Genomic DNA, 21,912 nt, shown 5'->3' with positions numbered 1-21,912 from the left:
TGTATCCTTTGTGTTACAAAGAATTCAATTATATTCTTTTAGTTATTGCACTCAGTTTTCACATGTTTTTAGTAGCAGAACTGTACGAATTCATTTTCTCCCCTGCCCCCATGAAACTTTTGAGTGACAAAGCTGCCATAAGATGAACTGTAATGGTGGAAAGGAAACCTCATTAGAGTGACCTAAATCAGTCAACAGTAGAACAATCAAGAATTCACAGCTGGCTCCTAGTTCAGTCTCTTGCCTTTCATCGACCTAGGAAAAAACCTCTACAGTGAAATTAGAACTGACATTTGTCGACAGTTTACAATGGGTGATTTTTGCTTACTTGATGGGAAGTCCATTTGTAGTTGGATCTTAGTTGACTGCATAGACAATCCAGACTGTTTTTCTCTTCACTTCCACACTCTTGCTTATGACAGAGGGTTCATCAGGTAGCCTGTTAGCCACTGAAACCACTTACCTGTATCTGGTTGTATAAAAGCAGATTTTGAATCTTGTTGATTTAAACAGTGGCAGCTACCCATGTTGTCTAGCTTTAGCTCATTTACTGAGTTAGACTTGTTGGCTTTTTTCCAAACCTTAACTCCTTTTCCAAGATACTGTTTAATCTTGCTAGCTTTGTACATTTTAGCTTTAACTGAGAGAGTTATATCCTGTTTATCAGGGTAATTCTACACTCTAACAAGGGATAAGTCTATTCCCTGATAAGCAGATTTATTGAAAACTTCAATCTTAACAGGTCATTTTGATAAGGCTTTATTATTAACATGCACTATTTATGTCTTTCTCCCCCCCAACAAGACTGAGGCTTGCTCTGTTGCCCAGGCTAGAGTGCAGTGGCATGATCTCAGCCCCTTACAACCTCCACCTCCTGAATTCAAGTGATTCTCCTGCCTCAGCCACCTGAGTAGCTGGAATCACCAGTGTGCACCACCACGCCCAGCTAATTTTTGTATTTTTAGTAGACAAGATTTCACCTTGTTGGCTAGGCTGGTGGTCTCAAACTTCTGACTTCAAGTTATTCGCCCACCTTGGCCTCCCAAAGTGCCATTGCAGGCATGAGCCACCACGCCCGGCCACAATATTTATGTCTTAATGCTAACTATCTAGCATCATTTTGTTAAAGATGGATTCTTAGTTGATCCATCTGTTTTCTAATCAGTTATTGAAGGGGCAGTTTTCTTAGTTAAAATGAAATGAATAAGGCCAGGTGTGGTGGGTCACAGCTATATAATCTCAGCACTTTGGGAGGCCAAGACAGGAGGATCATTTATAAAAATTAAATGGAATGGGTAACAATTTCTTACTTCCAAAGAGATTGTCCCCTGGCAATTAGAAATCTACTAAGTATGTGTAGTATTCTAATTCCATCATGAGAAATCTATGTCCCAGGACTGTTCAATATTTTCTCTTTGGGAAGGCATAAATAATAGGGATATAAAGTTAACATAGAAGGAAGGTTTTCCTCATAAAACTCAGAATCACTAACTGTAACACCTTTAAAGTCACGGTGGCTCATGCCTGTAACCCCAGCACTTTGGGAGGCTAAGGCAGGAGGATCATTTGAGTCCAAGACTTCGAGGCTGCAGTGAGGTATGATGGCTACTGCACTCCAGCCTGGCCAGCAAAGCGAGACCCTATCTCAAAAAAAAAAAAAAAAAAGGGGGGGAATGACTTAAAGTTTTTTGTTTTTTGAGATAGGGTCTCTGGATCTGTCACCCAGGCTAGAGTACAGTGGCACAATCTTGGCTCACTGCAACCTACACCACCCCAGGCTGAAGCTGTTCCAAGTAGCTGGGGCTACAGGCACTTGCCACCACAGCCACCTAATTTTTGTGGTGTTTTTTATGTTTCACCATGTTGCCCAGGCCAGTCTCAAACTCCTGAGCTCAAGTGGTCCGCCCTCTGTGGCCTTCCAAAGTGCTAGGATTACATGTGTGAGCCACCACACCCAGCCCAGAACTCTATAAAACTGAAACTCTATACCCATTGAGCAATAATTCCTTGGTCCCCCTTTTTTTTTTTTTAAGCCCCTGGCAACCACCATTCTACTTTTTATCTCTGATTTTGATTACTCCGGGTACCTCATGTAAGTGGAATCATACAGTATTTGTCCTTTTTTGACAGGCTTATTTCACTTAACATATTTTCAAGTTTCATCCCTTTTATAGCATGTTTCAAAATTTTCTTCCTTTTTGAGACTGAGTAGTATTCCATTATATTGATAATACCACATTTTAACTGCTGTGTGTAATACTGCTATAAACATGAGCATGCAGATATCTTTGTGGTATTATATTTACATGCCCGTGTCAGATATGTTGAAAGGCTTTTCACATAGATACCATTCCTTATTTCCTTGTTTGGTTCAAATTTGTCCATAAGAGTTACAAGTTTATAATTGAAGTCTATAAATTCCATAGTATGGTTTTTCCACAGTGCTAATAACAGTGGAGTGAAAGGTTTTGTATATGTTCTTTGAGAGTTGTTCTGACCTTGGCAAAGCTTTGGGATTCACCGTGTGGTACTTGTGTTTGCTTTTCAGGCTCTTACAGCACTACTTTCAGATGATAGCAAGTTTGGATTCATTGTAATAGATGGTAGTGGTGCACTTTTTGGCACACTCCAAGGAAACACAAGAGAAGTCCTGCACAAATTCACTGTGGATCTCCCAAAGAAACACGGTAATAGAGGAGGAGAACGTGAACCCACTTACTTTATGTCTAGCTATGAGAAAACAGTATGATGGGCCAGGCGGGTGGATCACGAGGTCAGGAGTTCAAGACTAGCCTCGCCAAGATGGTGAAACCTTGTCTCTACTAAAAATAGAAAAAGTAGCCGGGCACAGTGGCAGGTGCCTGTAATCCCAGCTACTTGGGAGGCTGAGGCAGGAGAATCACTGGAACCCAGGAGGCAGAAGCTGCAGTGAGCTGAGATCACGCCACTGCAGTCTAGCCTGGGCAGCAGAGTAAGACTCCGTCTCAGAAGAAAACAGTATGATTTGAGGGGAGTGAATCAAAATGATGGGGAGAGAAGCCTCCTGGAATGACTGATGGATGACTCATTGGTGCTTACGGCTCTTCTGTTGACATAGAATTAGTAGTCCCTCTCTGAAAACAAGTAGCAGTTTATGCTAAATGTTTAGTTAAGGGAATGGTGATTTTTCTTTTTCTTTATTTCTTGGATGATGACATGATTGATTATTTTAATTTTAAGACATCTTGTAGTTCTTAATAATTGCCTTTTTCTCTTGCTACTTTTGTGTCAAAGGTAGAGGAGGTCAGTCAGCCTTGCGTTTTGCCCGTTTAAGAATGGAAAAGCGACATAACTATGTTCGGAAAGTAGCAGAAACTGCTGTGCAGCTGTTTATTTCTGGGGACAAAGTGAATGTGGCTGGTCTAGTTTTAGCTGGATCTGCTGACTTTAAAACTGAACTAAGTCAATCTGATATGTTTGATCAGGTAAGTAAGAAGTAGATGCTCTGTTATATAAGTCCCTAGGTGGGAGCAGGCAAGTCCCTGTGTGAGCACTAGAACACACACATCTTTTTAAAATTCCCTGGGTTAAAAACCTACCTCTGAGTTAAATGGTGGCAGGTTTACAGATGTTTATAGGAAACATTCCCCTGTGCTTTTCTGGGCCCCTTCTCTTCTGAAATCAGCCATTTTTAGGTGGGCTCCTTATGGATCCTGTGGAGGTCCCTGGTTTAGTTTAGTTGGGTTGTCAGAATTGGCTGTAGAATGGAGTTTGATTTCAGAGAAACTAGAACCTGTTCCTTTCTTTTTCTGATTTATTCTTGGAGATATATAGCAGCAAAGCTCTCAGCAATATGACAGCTGATTCAGCCTAAAGCATTTAATCTAGGAGGATCTGTTGGTTTATAATACATGGGCTCAGCCATAATACATTTCCAAGATATTCTTCTGGAGGAAGTTGCCTTATGGTAGAAATTGCCTTAAACTTTTTGGTTTTTGCTGTTTGTTTGTTTGTTTGTTTTGGTTTTGGTTTTGGTTTTTTGGAGACCAGGTCTCACTCTCTTGCCTAGGCTGGAGTGCAGTGGTGCAATTATAGCTCACTGCAGCCTTGATCTCCCGGGTTCAAGTGATCCTCCCAGCTCAGCCTCCCAAGTAGCTGGGACTATAGTCATGTGTTACCGTGCCCAGCTAATTTTTGTACTTTTTGGTAGACATGGGGTTTCACCATGTTGCCTAGGCTGGTCTCAGAATTCCTGGACTCAAGCTGTCTGCCTGCCCCAGCCTCCCAAAGTGCTGGGATTAGAGGTGTGAGCCATCGTACCCAGCCCATCTTAACCTCTGCTACCTTATTTGCCAGGAGCCAGTGATTCACCTTTTCCTTCACAAGAACTTATTTTTGTTTGCACTTAAAGAGTTATCCTGTAGTAGGTCTAATAAAATGTGTGATATAATTAGCTGGGAAAGTTTACCCTGGCAGTGCTGTTCATTGTAAGAGCAGCTTTCGATTAAATTGGGCTCCTTCCCCATACTTAGACTTCAGCGACCATAATGCTGAGCTTTGCATACCTTTAAGAGGTAGTGGGTTTGGGTAAAGGTGTTTTGAAGTACTAATAATATTTTTTTTTTGTATGTTAGAGGTTACAATCAAAAGTTTTAAAATTAGTTGATATATCCTATGGTGGTGAAAACGGATTCAACCAAGCTATTGAGTTATCTACTGAAGTCCTCTCCAACGTGAAATTCATTCAAGAGAAGAAATTAATAGGTATCAGTGAAATGCAACTACATATTCCGTGAAATGTTTTTTTTGGGGGGCGGTGTGTGTATACATATGTATGTATGTACATGATTGTATGAGACAAGGCATCAAAAAGGTAAAAAGAGGAATATTTAGCATTTTTATTAACTCTTTTGCCTTAGTGAAAGCATTATTTTTTATCTTCTTTAGTCATTAGGTCAAGTAGGTGTGTTTGTATCTACTAAGAAAATTTTAATATATGTTCTTTTGACTTGTCCCTAATCACAGGACGATACTTTGATGAAATCAGCCAGGACACGGGCAAGTACTGTTTTGGCGTTGAAGATACACTAAAGGCTTTGGAAATGGGAGCTGTAGAAATTCTAATAGTCTATGAAAATCTGGATATAATGAGATATGTTCTTCATTGCCAAGGCACAGAAGGTAGGAGAATTAGAAAATAAAGTTGGTGTTTGTTACTGACCCAGGAAGCCTGGGGTGGAGATTTGGGGGAGGTGGCTGATTTCAGGAGCAATCAGAAAGTAGATCTACCCCTGGTTCCCCGCTCCTTCAGTCTGTAGCACATTCCTGCATAGATTTTTCTGCTTGAACTGTTTAATGTCTGCTTAAGATTGTTAAATCTGCTGAGGACCAGGACTGCATCTTGAACATCTCTGATGTTTCCTATGGTTAAAGCATTGTACCTAGTAGACACTCAATGTATGCTAACATGCTTATGGAAAAAAGGTTGAGAGATTGAGTCCCTGAGCCCTTTTCTCATCTAACCTCAACTTATGGAGCTTATACAGATTAGTATATGAGAGCCAAGTTAACATATTTTTTCCTCCTAATACTACAGAGGAGAAAATTCTCTATCTAACTCCAGAGCAAGAAAAGGATAAATCTCATTTCACAGACAAAGAGGTATGTGATTATTTTCTTGGTTTGATGATATATGCAAGCATAAATCCATGTGTTAGAGTACACTGGGAGTGTAGAGGGTCAGCCGTGGGAAACCAAACCTCATATTAATTGGGGTTGTTGGGGGGCTGTAGGAGGTGATCATCTCTGATTTCAGGGAAGGAGGCCAAATCATAGTTACTGCAGGCTTTTTTTGTTGTTTGTTTTTTGGAGACAGGCTCACTCTGTCACCAAAGCTGGAGTACAATGGCACGATCTTGGCTCACTGCAACCTCAGCTTCCTAGGCTCAAGTGATCCTCTTGCCTCAGCCTTTCTATACAGTACCTTGCCCAACTAATTTTTGAATTTTTTATAGAGATGGATTTTCACCATATTGCCCAGGCTGGTCTTGAACTCCTGAGCTCAGGCAATCTGCTTACCTCAGCAGCCTCCCAAGTGGTGGGATTACAGGCATAAGCCATCATGCCTGGCCTACTTCAGCCTCTTTTTAAGGTAGGGTCCTGGGCTGTCACCCAGGATGGATACAGTGGCACAATCATAGATAACAAGAGATGGGGTTTCACCATGTTGGCCAGCCTGGTCTCGAACTCCTGACCTCAGGTGATCCGCTGCACCCGCCACTTGCCTAATTTTTTTTTTTTTTTTTTTTAATAAACACTGGGTCTTGCTGTGTTCATCAGGCTGGTATTGAATTCCTGGGCTCAAGTGATCTTCCTGCCTTGGTCTTCCAGAGTGGTGAGATTACACATGTGACCCACCATGCCTGGCCTGTTTTTGTTTTTGTGTTTTTAACTAGTTAAGCAAACAGGAAAACATTTCCCTGTCCTTGAAATCATTAATAGAGAGGAAAATTTACTTTGCATAATGCCTCTCCTGCACTGTGAAGCCTGTGCAGCTTTCTTTACTTTATCGGCTCTTTAACTGTAGTGGCTTCTCTGATTTGCTCTAAATGCATCACCACAGTTTAAAGTATCACACTCCCTTATGAGATAGGTTTAAATTGTACCTTCCTGAAATTCTGATTTGGAGAGCTTTGTTCTTTACGAGGCCACTCCCAAAAGCAGTCCTTGCATATCTCTCTGGGCCGTTCAATGCGTGCTGCTTAGAGATACTACAACAGCCTGACTTCTAGAGTCAACAATGGGAATCATAAGCTGAAAACCCACTGAGTGTTTGTGTTGACATTTCATTGCTGAGGATAGAGCCTGAGGAGAGAAGTGTTGTTTGAAATAATGTGAATTTATCTGTTTATGTCCATTATGTTACCAAAACCAGAGATTACTTACAGACTTTACACAGACAGACATGTAAGTGGGAGGATGAGAGCAATGGTTGGGCAAGGGGCTGTGAGAGGGGCTAATAAGCCTTGATATATCCTAATCCCCCATTTTTGTATCTCATGGTCACCCCTATAGACCGGACAGGAACATGAGCTTATTGAGAGCATGCCCTTGTTGGAATGGTTTGCTAACAACTATAAAAAATTTGGAGCTACGTTGGAAATTGTCACAGATAAATCACAAGAAGGGTCTCAGTTTGTGAAAGGCTTTGGTGGAATTGGAGGTGAGTAGAAAATCAGCAAACCAAACTTAAAACCAGGATCTCAGGCCAAGGTCCCTCCTGGCTAGCCCTGCTTCAGGTGAGGTGCTCATTGTCTAGTGAGATAGGTAATTGAGGCAGCAGGTGCAGGTTCCTGATTTGGACCAATGTTTATTATTACCTCTTTACTTCCTGTAATTGTGCAAGAGAATAGGGCTTCCCTTATTAGAGTGACCAGCCCCCCTACACACATGCCCATTCCATGAACACGGTAATTTACCTTTTGGTTTGTTTCCCCAGGTATCTTGCGGTACCGAGTAGATTTCCAGGGAATGGAATACCAAGGAGGAGACGATGAATTTTTTGACCTTGATGACTACTAGGTAGTCGACATGGGTCCGGCAAAACGTGCCTCACCCTCCAGCATCCAACCCAAGGAGCATACCCATGGTGGAATCCAAACAGATCCCTGCCTTACAATTGGAACATTTCCAGAACTTAATCCATGAGCATTGGATATTGAAAAGAAACCGAAACAAAACCAGACCCAACCCTACACTTTGGTTTGTCATGGTGTCAGCGCAGCAGCCTACGACTAAGTTCCTAAATGCCACTTTGGACTAATTTAAAAAAGAATCCCAGTTTTTACTTTTACTCGATGGTGAAATTGGTTGCTCTTGTATTTTATGAAAAAAAAAAAAAAATGATTTTTTTAACCTTCATACATAGAAGCAAAAATACTTTAACTGCTGTAAACCTTCAAAAGTTAATAGAAGTGAGATCATACTGGTTTGTTTCTTATTTTGATTGGAGAAAAAATTAAATTGCTGCATTTCGCAGTGACCCATTTACATGGCATTCTCAGCTTAGACTGCATAAGAAGAAATACATGTGGTGAAATGTTGGAACCATTTCTCTCTCGGTCTCTGTTTAATGTTGAAAGGGTGAGCTAATAGGAGGCAATTTCAACTTCACTCCCTCACGCTACCCCGTCCCCCTCCAGACTGGCAGTTTCAAGGATGCAAATTGCATTGCAAAATCAAACTGACTCATGAAGCATTTGGGCCAGTGCACTGTTTACTTCCATCTGTTTGCAGACACATTGGTGCCCAGCGTTTGGGAGCCCTTTGTATCGATGTTCTGACAAGGGTCCCTATAACCTTAACCTACTCGAAACCAGTTTGGGATGGATATGATGGGGCTTCTGTGCTCTTGCTGGGATTGGGAGAAATAAAACATGCAATTTAAGTGGAAGCGAAGAAATTTAAAGAGGATTTTCTTTTGCTTGGGTCAATCCTTGTTAAAAGGGAGGTGGACATGTTTTCCTTGTGTTGGATGGCATGAGATTATGTGAATGTTTTGATTTATTAAAATGAACTGCAAGGTTTTTCACAGGAACGACAGACATGTATGACTGCATGTAATTATAAACTCCTGGCCTCCTGGTGGGGTTGGAGCATGTTTCAAATGTGGGACTTACAAGCACCTCTCACACGAGAAATTAGGGGCGGGTGGGAAGGGATGGGACACAGCTTCTGGCACCATGGACTTTAAGACCATGTTGGATCCAAAAGTTGGCCTGAAACCCTGAAGCTTACACTTCACAGCTGGCCTGTAAGTCAGACTTGAACCCAGCTGATATGCAAGGTCATGGCGTGCCCGAGGTGGTGACAGTGAACAAAGTGTATAGTATGTGCCCAGTGGTAGCAATGGAAAAAAGTATACCAAATGGACTTTGAAGGACCAAAGGTTTTAAAAGTCAATTGGTATCACCTCCACACTGACTAGGGTAGTGGGATACATTTGGTTTTCAAATTGGGTACTTTTAACACTTTAGTGCCTGACTGCTGTTCTTTACTGACTTGATTCAGTCACTCGTAGCTTTATTGGTCTGAACCACCTCCTTGTTCCCAGGTTACAGACCTGCCTATCGTTCCAATAATCCTGTTTCACTTGAATGAAGGGAGTATGTCTTAAATGTAAAGTTTCTGGTTCTCACACTGTACTCTGAGGTCCAAATACTGTCTGTCAATGTGTAACCTGATGTCTCAACCCCCAGTGAGAAGAGTCGATTCTTTGGTGTTCACCAACGTGGGAGACTTCACCGGAACAGGCTTTTTTGCTTTGGGCTCTGCTGTTTGTTTGCAGAACACCCAACAGCGAGCAAACATGCTCTCTTCACAGCAGTACCTTAGGGTTTTGCCATTGTAAATGGGTCTGATGTGATATGACAAGACCAGAGAAATTGGATGTAAATTTACATTTTTGAATATGCTTGTTATTTCACATGATACATTTAGGGTATGCAGCTCCTTTTGTAGTTTTTATTTTTACTATTTAAGTTTGGAAATGATGCCAAATTTTTGTATTTCTTTAATCAATGTGTTCTCTTCGGTGATATATATTGCATTATATATTGATGTGTGTATCAATATATATTGATATGTATTACACTTACACATACAAACACAAATAAGAGGGGGTGAAAACCGTAGCCTTTGCATTCTCTATAGCCTCTGCAGAGAGATCCTAAGCAGCAAAATCTTGGTGTTGTGATGTACAGAAATGGAGAAGAGTATTAAACCATATTTAAGAATATACTTTGTGTGCTTGAGATTTTTTAGGACTGTTCTAGAAAGGCCTGAACTGTGGAGACTGAGTTCTCCAAGGCATACCTCAGATTAGTCATGGCCAATAGCATTTCAGCCTCGGATTTGAGTTGTGTACATTTGTCTATGGAAAGGTATATGCAAAGTTTTTCTTAGATCCCAGAGTTACACTAGAGGAAGAAGGTTCAGGTTGCTGGGCTCAGACTAATTTATATTCTCCCCCATTCTAGATGCATGCCAAAGAGAATCTTGCCTTTTTTTTTTTTTTTTTTTTTTTAGGTAAGTATATTATCCCATAACCCAGCATACCATGGAGGTAGATGATGGACCCAATTTTACAGGTGATGAAATGGAACAAAAGGTTAAGTAGCAGCCCTTTAGTGATAACACCAAAATTTTATCCCAGGCCTTATTCCAAAGTTCTATCTTTTTGTCTTTGAGTCCTATAATAGAATGGTCCAGATGGAACAGCAGAACGTATGGGCTGTGGTCTTTGCCTGTCTGGGCCTGCAGCATTTGCCATCTTTTGTTCTCTGGCTACAAGTCTCATGCCATGACACTCCCAGACAGGCACAGTGGACTCAGGGCTGAGTGCCAAAGTGGAATTTAAGCCTCATGCCAGCTTCTCCCGTGTTGCCAATTTGAGTGAATGCCAGCTGGGATTCCTACTTGTCAAGTCCAGTCCTGATGGGACTGGGTCTCAGGGGACCTGGGAACTGGTCAGCCAAGTGGCATGGGAGCATCCCATGAGAGCTAGGGAAGCCAGACACAGTCGTTTGCTTGCTCTGTAGCTGTTGGGTGTTGCAGGTTGCTGAGGGTGTGGCTGAATAGCAGGAACTAGAGATAGAGGTGAAAACAATCACCTCCAGGGTTCTCTGTAAATCAAGTCTAAACCCTGTCTGGGTGAATTCTGTTTCAGATACAGCCATCTCCAGGAGTCCTTCCCTGAAACTGGCAGGCTTACCTGGGGTTTAGCTAAGAACCCAGAACCAAACAAGGGAGTCAAGAAAAGCTCTGGTTCTGCTGGGCACCGTGGCTCATGCCTGTAAACCCAACACTTTGGGAGGCCCAGATGGGTGGATCACCTGAGGTCAGGAATTCAAAATCAGCCTACCCAATGTAGTGAAACCCTGTCTCTACTGAAATTACGAAAATTATCCAGGCAGGTGGTGGGATTACAGGTGGTGCTTGTAATCCCATCTACTCAGGAGGCTGAGGCACAATAATTGCTTGAACTTGGGAGGTGGAGGTTGCAGCGAGCCGAGATCGCACCACTGCACTCCAACCTGGGCGACTGAGCGAGACCGTCTCAAAAAAAAACCTCTGGTTCTGGCTCTGCTGCTAGCTGGGCTTGTGACTTCACTGTATCAGAGAGTCCCTGAATCTGAACTGCCTTGCCAGCCAGCTGGGAAGCTATCAGGAGAGTGTAGTAGGGAGCAGGATCTCTCAAGTCTGCCAAGCAGAAATCCTGGCTCCACGTGAGAGGCTGGCAAATTATTCCATGTGTTTGAGTAGCAGTTTCCCCACCTGTAATAAGGATTCCCCTACTTCATAAGCATGAAATGGATAAGGCACATGAAGTACACAGTGTCTGGCACTTATCAAGGACTGGGATGGCAGCTGCTGTGATGGTTCCTCCACTCCCAACCTTGGTCCTCTGGAAGTGGCCAGGGAAAGCTTGTGCTGGTGACCACAAGGTGGTGCTAGAGTAAAGGACACTGGAAGAAATTTGCTTCATCTGAAGTGGGGGGGATTTCTGACAAGCATTAAGAGGTGCCCGGGACAGCTTGCTTTGCCCTTAAATTCTGGGAAAGTGGAGAAAGTAGTTTAACAAAGGAGTAGGGACAACTGAGCGGAGAGGAAAGCCCAGGAATCTCAATCCAGCTCTGCCCCCCTTACTCCTCATTCCAGGCTTTGAGCTGTCCTTCTGTAAAGTAACTATAGTCACTGACATTTGTTGAACAGTTATGTAATCCTTAGAAAAACGTAGTGAGGGAGATGCTGTTTATATCTTCCCATCCATGTTGATTCCAAAGCCAGTGCAAATGCAGGTCATCCCTACAGAGTGAAATAAGACAGCATGAAGAAGGGCTTCTTGGGGGGCCCTTGGCCCCAGCCAGGTGAAAAATCCTGGCAGTGGTGAGAAGGCAAAGCTGTACCTGGAAACCTCGAGCCCATTCGCAGAAAGGACAAGAGTCTCGTTTGACTTTAGTCCTTAGTCTACAGCCACACCTTTACATAGCTTTTCTCCACAGTACCCAATACTTAAGACTTCTTAAGGAATTATAATTTTAGCACTTTTTTTTTTTTTTTTTTTTTTTGTGAGACAAGGTCTCATTCTGTTGCCCAGGCTGGAGTGTGGTGGTGCAATCTTGGCTCACTGCAGCCTCAACCTCCCAGGCTCAAGCGATCCTCCCACCTCAGCCTCTTGAGTAGCTGGGACTACGGGCACACGCTGCCACATCCGGCTAATTTTTGTATTTTTTGGTAGAGATGGGCTTTCACCATGTTGCCCAGGCTGTTCTTGAACTCCTGAGCTCAAGTGGTCAGCCTGCCTCCACCTCCCGAAGTGTTAGGATTACAGGTGAGTGCCACTGCACCGGGCCCCTTAATTTTAGCACTAGAAATGATCTTGCACCTTACCTATTCCAATCCCCTCACTGAAGACAGAAGCAAGCTGAGGCCAGAGAGTAATATAGTGACCTGTAGGGCTCATCCAGCAAATTAGCAGAGCCGACATGAACACTTGCTGCAACTCCTGCTGCTTCCAGATTTGGTGCTGTTAACAGCTGGATGATCTTGTTATTCTTCATTCCAGGCCCTGTTCTCTCCAATGTTACAAATGAGAGAAGGGACAACCGGAGGGAGCACATGGCCTGAAACCAAAGACAGAGCTAGGAGAGGAAAGGTGGCCAACATCCAGACGGAGTTATGAAAGCCGTTTGAAGTCACTTCCCTGTGAGTCAAGGTTGGCTTGAGTGTGTAGATCAACTTGCTTCTCCAGCCCCCGGGCTTCCAAATTAGCCCTATCTAGCTCTTGCTGACTGCCACAGACTTCCAGCTCCTCCCACTCTGCTGAGATACTATACCTAGGCTTAGCCCCTTCTGCTTGCCTCTCCATCCCTACGCAGAGGAAAGCTAGAGGGCAAACCCATTTCCAAGGAAGCCAGGAGAACAAGGAAGGAGGTTGGAAACTTGAGAGAAAGGCTCCAAGCAGGAATGGCAAGGATCTTCTGAGAGGCAAAAATGCAGAGATATTCTGATTCCTGGGAGAAGGCAGGTGGGGGCTGGGCTTGAGAATGAGGAGAAATCAGGGCTTGATGATGCCAGGACCCCTGCCCCATGTTATATGACTATTCAGACCCAAATACATGCCCAGCCTAGGCTTCCTGGGTTAGGGAAGGGGAGGCAAGATGAGCCAGCTGGGGTGAGCCTGGAGGGCCTGCAGAGGCTCTTTGTTTTTGTTTGTTTGTTTTTCTCTTTTCTTTTGAGATGAAGTTTTGCTCTTGTTGCCCAGGCTGGAGTGCAATGGTGCGATCTCAGCTCACTGCATCCTCTGGGAGGGGTGCTCTTTGTAATAAGGCAAAATGTTGCCTGGGAGAGACGCCCTCCTTCACACTCCTGACGGGCTCTGATTCTGAAAGGTAGCATGGAAGGAGTTCTGCCCTTCCCTGGGGAGCTGAACAAAGTCCCTCAGAAGCACAGTCTCCTCCAGCCTTCTCCACAGACATACTCCACTGCCACCTCTATTCCTTAAATCAGACTTGAGTTAAGCCAGTCTCATTCCTTGACTCAGCAGGCATTTGGACATGTTTCATGTCCTGAACCCTGTGCGAGGTGCAGTGGGGAACCCTGCCCCTCAGTGTGAAGGTCCAGCAGTGGAGGCTGTTAACAAGGAATGGCAATGAAGAGTGGGGGAATGTTAAAGAACACAGGGAGTGCAGGGTGGCTCCTGCCTCCTCTGGGAGTACTAGGTCTGTGTGGCGACTTGGGTCAGCTAGAGAGATGAGAGGGTGAGTTTGCAAAGGTACGTGGATCAGTCCTGACTGGATCCAAGGGCCAGGAAGACATTCAGATTTCAGGACACTGGTTTTTTCATCCTGCTGTCAGTTCTGTGGTTTGTTTATTAACAGCTTTATTGAGGTATAATTTACGAACTATGAAATTAACCCACTGTAGGTATAGTTTGGCTATTTATTCTTAAAAGTAAATGTGTGTAGGCCAGGGATGGTACCTCACGTCTGTAATCCCAGCAGTTTGGGAGGCTGAGGCAGGCAGATCACTTAGAGCCGGAAGTTCGAGACCAGCCTGGCCAACATGGTGAAACCCCGCCTCTACTAAAAATAAAAAAATTAGCTGGGTGTGGTGGCTCGTGCTTGTAGTCCCAGCTACTCTGGAGGCTGAGGCAAGAGAACAGCTTGGTCCCAGGAGGTGGAGGTTGCAGTGAGCCAAGATCCTGCCACTGCACTCCATCCTGGGCAACAGTGGGACTCTGTCTCAAAAAAAAAGAAAGAGTAAAAGTAAATGTGTATAGTTACGTAAACATCCCACAACTCCCAACTCAATGTTCAGCATCCCAAAAAGATTATTTGTCCTCTCTTGCAGTCAGTCTCTATTCCCACTTCCAACCCTGGGCAGCTACTGATGGATCTACTTGCTTTTTTTTTTTTTTTTTTGGAAACAGTCTCGCTCTGTCCTCAGGCTGGAGTGCAGTGGTGTGATCTCCACCTTCCGGGTTCAAGCAATTCTTGTGCCTTAGCCTCCTGAGTAGCTGGGACTACAGGTGCCCACCACCATGCCCAGCTAATTTTGCTATTTTTAGTAGAGACGAGGTTTCACCATGTTGGCCAGGCTGGTCTCAAACTCCCAGCCTCAAGTGATCTGCCCACCTCGGCCTCCCAAAGTGCTAGGATTACAGGCGTGAGCCACCACACCAGATCTCTACTGATGTGCCTTCTACCTCTACAGTTCTGGCCTCTTAGAAAGTTTTATATTAATGAAAAAGCACAATATGTAGTCTTTTATGTGAAGCTTCTTTCATTTAGATAAATTTTTGAGATACATCTATATTTCTTTTTTCTTTTCTTTTTTTTTTTTTTTGAGATGGAGTCTCACTCTGTCACCTAGGCTGGAGTGCAGTGGCTCAATAACAGCTCACTGTAGCCTTGATCTCCTGAGCTCAAGTAATTCTCCCACCTCAGCCTCACAAGTAGCTGGGACTACATTGCCATGTCAGGCTATTTTTTTATATATTCTTTTTATAGAAATTGGGTCATCTTATGTTGCCCAAGCTGGTCTTGAACTCCTAGCTTTAAGTGATCCCCCTGCCTCAGCCTCCGAAAGTAGTGGGATTACAGATGTCAGCCACCATACCCAGCCTGTTGCATTATTATTTTTATTTTTCAGTAGTATGATACAATAAGAAATATGTATACAGGTCTTTACCTCACCCCTTTCCTGGCATACAGCTCCTAAAACCCATGGAATCTACAGAGTGGTAAGAGTATGCAGTGGCACAATCTTGGCTCACCACAACCTCTGCCTCCTCTGGTTCAAGCAATTATCCTACTTCAGCCTCCTGAGTAGCTGGGATTATAGGCGCCTGCCACCATGCCCAGCTAATTTTTGTATTTTTAGTAGAGATAGGGTTTCACCATCTTCCCTGGGCTGGTCTTGAACTCCTGACCCCATGATCCACCCTCCTTAACCTCCCAAAGTGCTGGGATTACAGGCGTGAGCCACCACGCCAGGTAAGAGTGCCTTTTCTGTGCTACTGAGATTACTGATGGCTGGGGGCCCCTAGGTAGCTTGAGGAGGGGGACTAGTCACCAGAAAGACCAAAACATGATTAGAGAGTGGAGCTTTTGCCTGGGCACAGTAGCACATGCCTGTAATCCCAGCACTTTGGGAGGCCAAGGCGGGCAGATCATTTGAGTTCAGGAGTTTGAGACCAGCCTGACCAACATGGTGAAACCTTGTCTCTACTAAAAATACACACACACACACACATACAAATTAGCCGGGCATGGTGGCACGTGTCCGTAATCCCAGCTACTCGGGAGGCTGAGGCAGGAGAATCGCTTGAACCCAGGAGGCGGAGGTTGCAGTGAGCCAAAATAGTGCCATTGCAATCCAGCCTGAGCAACAGAGTGAGACCCCATCTCAAAAAAAAAAAATATGGAGCTTTCTGGCCGGGCGCGGTGGCTCAAGCCTGTAATCCCAGCACTTTGGGAGGCCGAGGCGGGTGGATCACGAGGTCAAGAGATCGAGACCATCCTGGTCAACATGGTGAAACCCTGTTTCTACTAAAAATACAAAAAATTAGCTGGGCATGGTGGTGCGTGCCTGTAATCCCAGCTACTCAGGAGGCTGAGGCAGGAGAATTGCCTGAACCCAGGAGGCGGAGGTTGCGGTGAGCCGAGATCGCGCCATTGCACTCTAGCCTGGGTAACATGAGTGAAACTCCGTCTCAAAAAAAAAAAAAAAAAATATGGAGCTTTCAGCACCTGCCTCCCACCTCGAGAGGGGAGAGGGATTGGAGGTTGAATTAATCACTGATGGCCAATGCTTTCATCAATCATCCCTAGATAATGAGATAAAAGCCCCTAAATGACAGGGTTCTGGAAGCTTCCAGGTTGCTGAACACATTGAAGTGCTGAGAGGGTGGCATGTCCACAAGGATGAAAGCCCTGCACCCAGACCTTGCCCTATGCGTCTGTTCTGTTGACTGTCCCTGAGTTATAATCTTTTTTTTTTTTTTTTAAAGATAGGGTTTCATCATGATGGCCAGGCTGGTCTTGAACTCCTGACCTCAGGTCATGCACCCACCTCGGCCTCCCAAAGTGCTAGGATTACAGGCGTGAGCCACCATGCCCGGCCCTGAGTTATAATCTTTATAACAACCTACCATAATGTGTACATTTTTCCTGAGTTCTGTGAGCTGTTCTAGCAAATTACCAAACCTGAAGGAGGGGGTCATGGGAACCCCTTATAGCCAATTAGTCAGAAGTACAGGTGGCAACTTGTGACTGGCATCTAATACTGGGGCAGTCTTATGGAACTGAGCCCTTAATCTGTGGGGTCTGCTGAGGGTAATGTCAGAATTGAATTGAATTGTAAGATACCCAGTTGTGTCTGGAGACTTGGATAATTGGTTGATGTAGGAACAAAACTCCACATATTTGGTGTCAGAAATGTTGTGAATAAAACAGCACAACAGTAATATTCCATTGTATGAATATATCACATTTTGTTTATCTCTTCCACTGGTGGATATTTGAATGGTGTCCTGTTTTTAGCTGTTTGAATAATGCTGCTATGAACATTCACGTACAAGTCTTTGTGTGAATATATATTTTTGTTTCTCATGGGTTGATGTATATCTTTGGAGAAAATTCTATTCAACTCCTTTGCCTGTCCTGAATTGGTTTATCTTGTTGAGTTATAACATCTATTTATATATTCTAGATATCAAACCTTTAGGAGATATATTACTGGCAAGTATTTTCACTTTCTGGATAATGTCTTCTGATGCACAAAACTTTCTAATTTTGAAGAAGTTCAATTTATCTGTTTTTCTGTTGTTGCCATATCTAAGAATCCTTGCCAAATCCAAGGACATGATCTATCCATGTTTTCTTAGAGTTTTAGCCCAGGCACAGTGCTTCTGTCTATAATCCCAGCACTTTAGTAGGCCCAGGCAGGAAGATAGTTTGAAGTCAGGAGTTCAAGCCCAGCCTGGGCAACAGAGCAAGACCTCATCTCTACGAAAAATTTAAAAATTAGCTGACTGTGGTGGTGCATGCCTATAGTCATAACTACTTTGGAGGCTGAAGCAGAAGGATCACTTGAGCCCAGGAATTTGAAGCTGCAATAAGCTGACTGTGCTATTGCACTCCAGCATGGATGGCAGAGCAAAACCCTATCTTTTATGTGTAATTGGCCCATTTTGAGTTCATTTTTTGATACGGTATGAGATCAGGGGTCTGACTTCATACTTTTCATGTGAATATTCAGTTGTTGTGGGGCGGGGCATTGTGACTCACACCTGTAATCCCAGCACTTTGAGAGGCCAAGGCAGAAGGATCACTTGAGCTCAGGAGTTCAAGACCAGCCTAGACAACATAGGGAGACCCCATCTGTACAGAACAGTTAATTGGATGTGGTGGTACTCACCTGTAGTTCCAGCAACTGGGGAGGCTGTTGTGGAAGGATCACTTAAGCTTAGGAAGTCAAGGCTGCAGTGGACCATGGTGCTGCCACTGTACTCCAGCCTGAATGACAGAGCAAGACTCTGTCTCAAAAAAAAAAAGTTGTGCAAGCACCATTTTGTTGATGAAACTATTATTTCCCCCATTTAATGCTCTTTGCTCCCTTGAGAAAATCAGTTGGCCATAGGTATATGGGATTATTTCTGAACTCTGAACTCTCTGAATTACTTCTGAATTCATAAATAATCCCATATACCTATTGCCAACTGGGTATGGTATAATAATCCCATGTACAACTGGTATAGATATATAGGTTTATATTTCTAAATTTATTTAGCCAGAACCATATTGTTTTGATTTATGTTACTTTGTAGTTTGTTTGTTTGTTTGTTTGTTTGTTTTTTGAGACAGTCTCTCTCTGTTGCCCAGGCTGGAGTACAGTGTCAGGATCATGGCTCACTGTGCATTCTCTACCTACTGGGCTCAAGCAAACATTCCACCTCAGCCTCCTGAGCAGCCTGTACTATACATGTGTGCCACCATGCCCAGTTAATTGTTTTAAAATGTTTTTATAGAGACAGGGTCCCTCTGTTGCCCAGACTGGTCTTGAACTCCCGGAATCAAGTAATCCTCCTGCGTTGGCCCCTGCAAAACAACAGGAATACAGGCATGAACCACCATGTCCCACCAACTTCTAATATAAAACATTAAAATAAATGTGAGAGCGGGGGGCAGTGGCTTGTGCCTATAATCCCAGCACTTTGGGAGACCAAGGCAGGCAGATTGCTTGAGGTCAGGAGTTCGAGACTAGTCTGACCAACATGGCAAAACCCCTTCTCTACAAAAATTAGCTGGGCATGGTGGCACACACCTATAATCCCAGCTACTAAGGAAGCTGAGGCCAGAGAATCACTTGAACCTGGGAGGCAAAGGTTGCAGTGAGTTGAGACAGTGCCCCTGCACTCCAGCCTGGGCACCAGAGCAAGACTCTGTCTCAAAATAAAATAAATGTGCTGGCCAGGCTTCAGCTCCGGCGGCCCCACTGCGCAAGGCTGGTAGAGGCGCAGAGTCATCCCCATGGCTGCTGTGCCCGACGAACTCGCGAACCCTTTAAGCTCCTAGGAATTTTAGATGTTGAAAATATTCCCTGCGCCTGGGATTCAGTATTGTATGGTTCATTAGGATCTGTTGTGGCTAGCTTTGGACATTTTTTGTTAACTAAATTAGATCATGTGATGCTGGAGTAGGAGGATTTATCTTGGTGATTTTGGGATTCTGGTTTCATTGTAGGTATAATTATGCAAAGCAAAGGGTCCAGCAAAGAACTGCCAGAGAAGGAATGAAAAATAAGTTATTATATGAAGGTACCCACCTCAATCCTAAAAGAAAACAAAACAACAATAGTAGTAGCAATTGAACAACCTTGAGCATAGAAAACCAGACTCCCTGAAGTCAGTGTGAATGAAGCTAAGATCAACCATGTAAAACATTTCATGTACAATAAGCTCTCAATCAAGTAAATAAAGTTTGTTTAAAAAATAATAATAAGGGCTGGGCGCGGTGGCTCACGCCTGTAATCCCAGCACTTTGGGAGGCCGAGGCGGGTGGATCACGAGGTCAAGAGATCGAGACCATGCTGGTCAACACGGTGAAACCCCGTCTCTACTAAAAATACAAAAAATTAGCTGGGCATGGTGGCGCGTGCCTGTAGTCCCAGCTACTCGGGAGGCTGAGGCAGGAGAATTGCCTGAACCCAGGAGGCGGAGGTTGCGGTGAGCCAAGATCGCGCCATTGCACTCCAGCCTGGGTAACAAGAGCGAAACTCCATCTCAAAAAAAAAAAATAATAATAATAATAATAATAATAATAAAATAAATGTGAGCTGGCTGGGTGCAGTGGCTCACGCCTGTTATTCCAGCACTTTGAGAGGCCAAGGCGGGCAGATCACCTGAGGTCGGAGTTTGACACCAGCCTGACCAACACGGAGAAACCCTATCTCTACTAAAAATACAAAATTAAGGCCAGGCGTGGTGGCTCACACCTGTAATCCTAGCACTTTGGGAGGCGGAGGTGGGTGGATCACCTGAGGTCAGGAGTTCAAGACCAGCCTGGCCATCATGGTGAAACCCCATCTTTAAAAAAAAAAAAAGAAAAAAATACAAAATTAGCCAAGCATGGTGGCACACGCCTGCAATCCCAGCTACTGAGGAGGCTGAGGCAGGAGAATTGCTTGAACCCAGGAGGCAGAGGTTGCAGTGAGCCAAAATCACGCCATTGCACTACAGCCTGGGCAACAAGAGCGAAATTGTCTCAAAAAAAAAAAAAAAAAAAAAAAAAAAAAGTAAATAAAATAAATAAACATGAGCTATACACATATTTAAGAAAAATTCATAAAAACAAGTATGATCTACTCAATGTTTGCTGAATGAGGGAGTGCTGGGTTAAATTAAGGAATAAATGTTGGCAAAACAAACATTGTAAGCTTCACCTGCCTGAGTTCAAAAGCAATCACAAATATGGAAGGCTTGCTGAGCACTTTCACATGGCATTATCATTGTGCATCATATGATTATTGGATATTTACAGATTTTTATTTGACAATAATTTGTATTCATTCATTCATTTTCCACCCTACTTCTTCCAGTTCCAGGTCTCAGGTGGCAGAAGCCCATTCCGGTAGCTCTCAGGGCACAAGGCAAACACCAACCCTAGACAAGATGCCATTCCATTGCAGGGCACACTCATAAACACACCCACACTCATTTATACTGGGACCATTTAGATATGCTGATTCATCTAACGAGCACATCTTTGAGATGTGTAAGGAAACCAGAGTTCCCAGAGAAAACCCATGCAGACATGGGGAGAATGTACTAACTCCACCCAGACAACTCCGGCTGGAAATTGATTTTTTTCTCATCAATGTTATAAGGAAAGGACATTGAATTGAATGAGACGACATTATTTGAGGACCTGTAGTCAACAAGGCAGACACAGTCCAAGTCAATAAGGAATGCTCAATCTAGTGGCAAACCAAGCAAAAAAATGAAAATTAAAGCCATGGGCTGGGCTTGGTGGCTCATGCCTGTAATCCCAGCACTTTGGGAAGCCGAGGCAGGAAGATTGCCTGAGGTCAGGAGTTGGAGACCAGCCTGGCCAACGTGGTGAAACTGTCTCTACTAAAAACAAAATAAGGCCGGGCGCAGTGGCTCACACCTGTAACCCTAGCACTTTGGGAGGCCGAGGTGGGTAGATCACCTGAGGTCAAGAGTTCAAGACCTGCCTGGACATCATGGTGAAACCCCATCTTAAAATAAATAACAAAATTAAAAATTAGCTGGGTGTGGTGGCAGGTGCCTGTAATCCCAGCTACTTGGTAAGCTGAGGCAGGAGAATCGCTTGAACCCGGGAAGCAGAGGTTGCAGTGAGCCGAGATCACACCACTGCACTCCAGCCTGGGGGACAAGAACGAAAGTCCATCTCAAAAAAACAAAAATGCCCTGGTTTGGTGGTAAAAGCATAAGGCCTGGGCAGAGGGTTTTGTGGGGAGGGAGACAATAGTGGCATCCAATCCACTGGCAAGAGAAGGTTTGGTTTCTGTCTGGAAACCTCATTGAGGAAGCAAGCATAGGAAAACAACGAGAAGAAAAATGCAGGAAAAAAACAGGAGGCTGTGGTGTATTATTGAGTGTCACATTGGCAGTTGTTGAAAGTTTATCAATCCCAGACTCCAATATTCCTAACAGGCCCGAAAGCCAGCCCCAGGACCACTTGAGCATAGGTCCTCTCTTAAGGCAGGGAATAACAGCCCAGGACCCTTACTGTTTCACAGGACTTTTTTTGTGTGTGTGTGAGACAGAGTCTTGCTCCGTCGCTCAGGCTGGAGTGCAGTGGTATGATCTTGGCTCACTGCAAC

The 21,912-nt window shown here is 44.0% G+C and overlaps 1 protein-coding gene across 2 annotated transcripts in view; it reads left to right on the top strand.

The window, feature by feature from the left end:
• Positions 1-9,777, top strand: part of ETF1 (eukaryotic translation termination factor 1) — a 35,167-nt gene extending 25,390 nt beyond the window's left edge. For both annotated transcript variants that reach the window (XM_032250402.1, XM_032250404.1), the window contains exons 5-11: positions 2,549-2,687; positions 3,274-3,464; positions 4,614-4,743; positions 5,005-5,160; positions 5,576-5,640; positions 7,054-7,201; positions 7,478-9,777. In XM_032250402.1, coding sequence (XP_032106293.1) covers positions 2,549-2,687; positions 3,274-3,464; positions 4,614-4,743; positions 5,005-5,160; positions 5,576-5,640; positions 7,054-7,201; positions 7,478-7,560 — 912 coding nt within the window. In that variant the 3' untranslated portion in view covers positions 7,561-9,777. The remainder of the gene's footprint in view (positions 1-2,548; positions 2,688-3,273; positions 3,465-4,613; positions 4,744-5,004; positions 5,161-5,575; positions 5,641-7,053; positions 7,202-7,477) is intronic.
• The last annotated feature ends 12,135 nt before the right edge of the window (positions 9,778-21,912 follow it).

Source organism: Sapajus apella, unplaced genomic scaffold (assembly GCF_009761245.1).
Source record: "Sapajus apella isolate SASKATOON/1434 unplaced genomic scaffold, GSC_monkey_1.0 scaffold71, whole genome shotgun sequence".
NCBI lineage: Eukaryota > Metazoa > Chordata > Mammalia > Primates > Cebidae > Sapajus > Sapajus apella.
This window is presented reverse-complemented; position numbering and strand designations above follow the sequence as displayed.